This window comes from Mirounga leonina, unplaced genomic scaffold, assembly GCF_011800145.1.
Source record: "Mirounga leonina isolate KUSES-001 unplaced genomic scaffold, KU_Mleo_1.0 Mir_101664, whole genome shotgun sequence".
Taxonomy (NCBI): Eukaryota; Metazoa; Chordata; class Mammalia; order Carnivora; family Phocidae; genus Mirounga; species Mirounga leonina.
The window spans coordinates 20,328,927-20,334,926 of NW_023270175.1; the positions used below are offsets into that span (position 1 = coordinate 20,328,927).

The 6,000-nt window shown below is 48.5% G+C and overlaps 1 protein-coding gene across 2 annotated transcripts in view; it reads right to left on the reverse strand.

The window, feature by feature from the left end:
* ZDHHC9 (zinc finger DHHC-type palmitoyltransferase 9) overlaps window positions 1-2,740 on the reverse strand; it is a 33,694-nt gene extending 30,954 nt beyond the window's left edge. Inside the window, exons 1-3 of one of the 2 annotated variants that reach the window (XM_035008450.1) lie at window positions 2,536-2,718; window positions 2,121-2,189; window positions 634-935 (exon numbers count right to left, since the gene is read on the reverse strand). In XM_035008450.1, the coding sequence (XP_034864341.1) occupies window positions 634-800 (167 nt within the window). In that variant the 5' untranslated portion in view covers window positions 801-935; window positions 2,121-2,189; window positions 2,536-2,718. Of the gene's footprint in view, window positions 1-633; window positions 936-2,120; window positions 2,190-2,535 lie in introns of both variants that reach the window. The other variant, XM_035008459.1, reaches the window with a different exon arrangement.
* Window positions 2,741-6,000: the final 3,260 nt, after the last annotated feature.

A 6,000-nucleotide genomic window follows, 5' to 3' on the forward strand; every position in this document is an offset into this window, starting at 1 on the left:
GCTATTACATGGCAGAAAAAAATAACTCCAAGGCTGGTATCAGGCACACACAGAATACAGAATTGTTTATGTTGAGTGATCCTGAGTGAAACTCACATTTAATAAGCACATATGTACCACACATGCGGCTAGTTTGTGGCACAGTTGAGGCTGGAACTGATCTGTAGGTCCCCAATTCTGATGGCTTTTCAATTTAATCGCTAGCAGACAGCTGAGCCCTAAGGAAATAGGACCCAGAATAACAGAATAGGTGAGTTTTGTGGTATCGAGTTATGACCATGAGGGCTGCCCCTAGGCCCAAAAGGGGTGGGGAAGAGGGAGTCTGCCACTAAGCAACTAAGGAGACCACTGAAAAAGAGAGGTGAATAACAAAGACAAATTCCTTTATTTCCCAAGTGTGCCAAGGGTAACGCCAAATCAGTGCTATAAAATTGGGGTCAAAGGTCTTGGCCTTTTTAGGAAGCAGGTACTCTGCTAAAAGCACAAAGAAATGAATTCGGTTGGCATGATCTAAGGACATTGCTCAAGAGGATAGTGCCTTCCAAGGACCATCCACAAACTTCCCAGAAAGACGGTTCTTCCTCTAGACCCAAAGTAACCATAATCAGGTAACTCTACTCAATGGAAACTCACTCGAAGGCGAAGAAGAGTGTACATGTCCCCAGGATGAGGAAGAGGGTCAAATAGAAGATGCCCTTTTGCCGGGCCATCATGACTCGCCCATCACAGCAGAAGGTGTTCCTGCCTGGGAGTTTCTCCCATTTCCGTGTCACCTTCTTTCTCACCACCATCACAGACATGATTGGAATTCCTGGTCCAAAATGAGCTTTGTGATTACAAGAGGGAAGAAACAGAAGCTGAGCCCAGCTTTGAAATCACGATGCCTGCTATTGCTGCCGCGGGGTCAAACATCATCAAAAGTCCAATTTCTAGCCCTAAGAAAAAGCACAAAAGGAAAAAAAATGAGGCAGGAACAAGAAAATGCAGTTCAATCCTCCTTTCCCAGAGGTGGAAAGATGAGCACTGCCTGAAGGGGTAAGGGTAGGGAAGCGGGAAAAGTTTATTTCCAATCTGTGTTTGTCCCCTAAAAGGAGAAAAGGTTAAAGGTTCTCAAAAAAAAGGAAGGGGGCTAGCATATCGTCTTAAATAAATCCCTATGCTTCCAATATAATACTGTTCATTTGATCATCATAGAACCTTGGAACTAGAAGGGATTTTATGGGTGATAACCCCAATTACTTTGTTTTGGAAATGAGTAAAGTTAAGACCAAAGAGAGGAAATAACTTGTCCAGGGTCACACAGCTGCAAAGCTAAGCCAAGAAAACACATCTGCTGACTTCCAGTCCAGGGCACTTTCCAGTATACCACACTGTTCTATAATCATCAGTAAGAGGACTCTAAAAACAATAGTGGAGTTTCTGTCCTTAAGGAGCCATTCCCTCCCCTCCTCCACTTCACCTTCTTTCTTCAATTAGCCACTCAAATATGAATCACACCCGGGAACAAATCACCCTCTGGCAGGGCTAGGAGGTTCTGGACACTCTGTACACATACCCAGGTTGTATTTACTCAAAACAGATTTCCCCTAATCAAACCCTCTGTAACTTCCTGAGTTCGGGAAATGAACCAATCTTGCCAGTCTAGCCTAACATTTGTGGGAATCTTAATGAAACCACATCACAGATCTGTAGGTGAAAGGCTGACTTAAGCAGGAGAGGTTCTGGAATGGTTGCGGGTGGGGGTGGGTGGACATGGCAGCAGCTAAGAAAAGTCATAAAGGTGCTTGCTTTCTGGGACATTTCATAACTGCCATCTCTACTTGGCATCCTGAACCCCCAGGCCCAGCCTTTCTCAACCACTGCCACCCTTCTCCTCTCAGGTGTGGTGCTGTGGCTTCTGTTTACTGACACCACATGCCCCACGCTGGCAAGAATGAGGTGGAAGCCTGCAGCCCGCCTGACTGATGAGAAACAACCGACCCGAAATCATTCCGGGCTGGAGAGGGCAAGGGTCCAAATAGAAACCAGGAGATGAGCAGGGAAATGAGAAAGCAAGAAGGCTTGGCCAAAGGGAGGGAGCACCAGAGGTGCAGAGAACACTTCCTTTGTGTAAAACTAACCTGGAAAATAATCTCCTCCAGATAAACCGGCCCAGCGGGAGAAGAGAGACCAGGAAGGGGAGCCGGGCCCTGGGAGAACAAAGATCAAAATCCGTCGAGAGCCAGCGACCGGCCCACCAGCCGGGGACCGGAGGCCCGAGTCCTGGGCGGGCGGCGGGCGCGGCCTCGGGAGGCCAGCCCTGCCTCCGCCACGCAGCCGACCACCGCCCCAGGAAGGTTGGGACGCGCGCCACCTCCACACGCTCGTACACACTCACACACGCCCCGCCACGTGTAGTCACCCGCGGTCAGGGGCTCGGCGGCAGCCCCGCTGAGAAGGGCGGGTGCCTATGTCCGCGCGGCCGGGCGCAGCGGAGGGGTTGGCAGCCCACCATGCGGCCGAGCCCAGGAGACCCCAACCCCCACCCCTCGTTACCTGAACCCGGGAGACCGAACTCGGCCGGGAACTGAGGGCAGGAAGTGCACCGTCCCAGGGGAACGCGTCAGCTGCCAGGGGTGGCAGCGACTTCTCCTCCCCAGCCCGGAGGCTGCCTCCTCCTGACAAGGGGCCCCAATGGTCGGGGCCCTAAACCAGCTGTGGCAACCGCCCACCGCTGGCCGAATGGAACGCTCCTCACGTCACCAGGTCGTTCCAGTAGTTGCTCGCCCGCCATTGGCTGGTCGGCCTCGGCGCCTCCGCCCCTGCCTCCCCTGCCCCGAACTACCATTGGCTATCCCAAACGCCACTCGACGCTGCCTCCGCCCCACTCCCCCACCCATCTCCCGGCTTCGTGCCCACCTGCCAAGCCACTGCCAGCCTCCCTTTGGGGTCCGAGCGCCGCTGTGGGAAGTGTCGCTTTCTACTGATATAGTTATGCAGAGACGGAAGTGAAGGGTAGTGCTGATGGGACAATGAGGGCTACCAGCCTCCTCTCACACACAGGGTGAGACGCTGAAGCAACACTGGCTCACAGATCCGGGTGCTCACCCCATACTAGGTCCGCCCTGGGCCTCGTCGGCCGTACGTGCATGAAATCAACCGCTACTCCGGATTTTACTCTTTTTCAGCATAAAAACAAGTCCTCTGCCTCCCAAGTCCCATTCATTAGTTAGGGACCTCACCTCTGTCCCAGTCACCCTGGCCTGCATCTCTAAGGCTTCTGCAACAAAACAAACATAAAAAGAAACTTGAAAGGGATAGCTGTCCCCAGGAACGTAGAATCATTTTGCAGTACCGAAAACAAGTAATTGACTGTATGAAGTTAGAGAAACTCTACTGACAGGACTTAAATTCTTCCAGGTAGGAAATGAAGTAGGATTGCCAAGAAGGTTGTAAATTACTGTTCGCTTTGGAGAGCTTACGATAATTGGAGGGGGGCGGGGATCCAAGGCAGAATCCCCACCCACCAACCACATTGATTCTTTCCTTCTGCCTCCCCCCTCTGCAGCTACTGCCACAATGAGCCACTGCTACTGATCCAGAGTGAGCCGCATCCTTTAGAAGAAGTTCGAGACTGGAGTGGGAAAAACAGTTGAGAATCAGGGCATGAATATTATACAGCGGACTTTAAAAGACATTAGGTCTGTTTCCACTAGTATCGCTCTTGGCTTCCAAATATAAGGGGAAATATGAGAAAGGGCTGAGGGTGGCCTCTCCTTACCCGTCACACTGTTGGGGACAGTGCCTAGGTTGCTAGCTATTTTCCTGAACTTGAATCAAGTTTCTCTAGGGTGAGAGTATTTGCAATTAATACAGAGGAGACTGCCAAAGCTCTTCCCAAGGCAGCTCTTGTGTGTGTTAGTTGAAGGACCACGTACATGGTCAGGAACTATTTCTCCTTTACAGTATTTGGGTCCCACGTGATATTAAAAAAAAAAAAGCTATTTAATGATAATTACATTTGACACTTTCATGGCACCACCCTTCAATCAAAAATTTAAAAGGATTAAAAAATCACTAGGTAATTCTCTTATGAGAGAGATGTGTTATAATTAATTTCTAGGGTAAAGTATGTCTTTATAAAGCTTCTATTGTTCCTTAGCACTCATGCTGATTATAATCATTGCTTTATTCCCTATAAACTGTATGATCAGTATCATTGTCTCCAATTCTCCCCCTTTGAATCCTGGAGGGTGCTGGTATTGGGCACGCTTGGTATGGAAGGGAGAGGAACTTCCCTCAGCCCCATCAGACCCCTGGATTCTCAAGCCTGTGTACACTAGACTGTGTACACTATTCATAGCATGTTTACCCTAGCTGCCATCCCCCTGACTGTGGAGCAGTCACAAATAAATCTCTGCAGCTTCCAAACATACTTTGTGCATATCTCAGGCGCAGGTGAAGCCCAGGGAGTCCTGGAATCAATGTGTCACAGCAACACATTCCTGGGCTCTGCCCCACCCTGCTCTGGGTCACATCCCTCTGGGATTAAGTGGCTGTGTAGGTCAGGCTTGTTTTATTACTATCTGTTATTACTAGTGTTTACCACTAAAAGAAACATAAGTAAGGTTTATATGGACAAACATTCCATAGCAGTTCCTTCTCTATAGTTACATCATTTCATATAATCCTGGAAGTCTTAATGCACACACACAACTAAATTGTGACTATAAAATGAGATTGTTTCTTTTTTCTCTTCTCTTTCCTTCTCCTCTCAACAAACCTCCCAGACTTTATGTATCCATATGAGCTTTGGTTCCCTTGAAGGGGAGTTAACAGTCACAAGATGAGCACTAGAAAAACCATTGCAATCGGCTTCCATTGTGCAGTATACATTTTGGTGTGCCTGTTTAAAGATATCTGTCTCCATATTTATGGCTCCCCTGTGAGTGTGTGTTTGTGGATGTGTCAGTATAAAGTGCGGGCCTGAGGGCTTCCAGTGGGCTGCAGCTTGCCTGCTACTGTTGCTCCAGGTATTTCTTCTGCAAACACCCAAAGACCCATTTAGTACTGCATGCACGAACAGACCCCCAAAATCAGCCCCCATCCTGCATTCCAGCTCATGATGACCCTTTTCTTTTGCTCTTTTTTCTCAAGTTTCAACCCTCCCATGTCCCCTTGCCCTCCCCCCACACACGTGTCCCTTTCCACACCACCTACCTGACCTGCACTCCTCTCCCAACACTCTGGCCATAAATAAATACTTACTTGTATAATGAATTGATGAGCAAAGGAAAGAACCATGGGACACCCTGCCCACACATAACCAACTAGTTCTTAGGCAGCAACTACTTCACTGAGGTCGGGGCTGCTATGACTGACATAGGAGAGGCAGAATGGTGTGTATAGCAGAAGGCACAAAAGCTTTATGGCCAAATAGACCTGGATTCAAATCCTGGCCCTCAGTAGCTTATATAAACTTCTGTAAAATAGAGCTAATACCCACTTCATAGAGTTATAAGGGAGATTAGAGATAATGTGCAGGAAATGTCTGGCATATAAGAGAAACACAATCAATGCTATATGTTATGATAAACGTCTATATGTAACAAACCTGGCCTGCCTCCCTCCTTTATCTATGCTACTGACTAGGGGTAGAAAGGTAAGAAGGAAACCCATTCTTCACTTTGTTGAACCTGTGTCATCCATGTGCCCCCATGTTTTCAGAGCCTCTAAATTTGTCCCTGGAGTTAATCCTTATCTGCCTGACCTCTTGGTGTCCCAATCCCAGGCACCCCACTCCCTGATGAGGAAAAGCTTGGGCAGTAATCTTGCTCTAGCCAAATGGCTGTTCTCTAGCACCATCGTCTCAAGTGAATCCCCAACACTGCTGCCACGTTATCCATTTCAACAGGAGAGAGATCAGTGAACTCTTTCATTATATACCTCCCGTATTCACAGCACTGTGCTGGGATTGTTGGCTCCTGTCAGAGACTGAAAGACACCTTTAAGATGCCACTG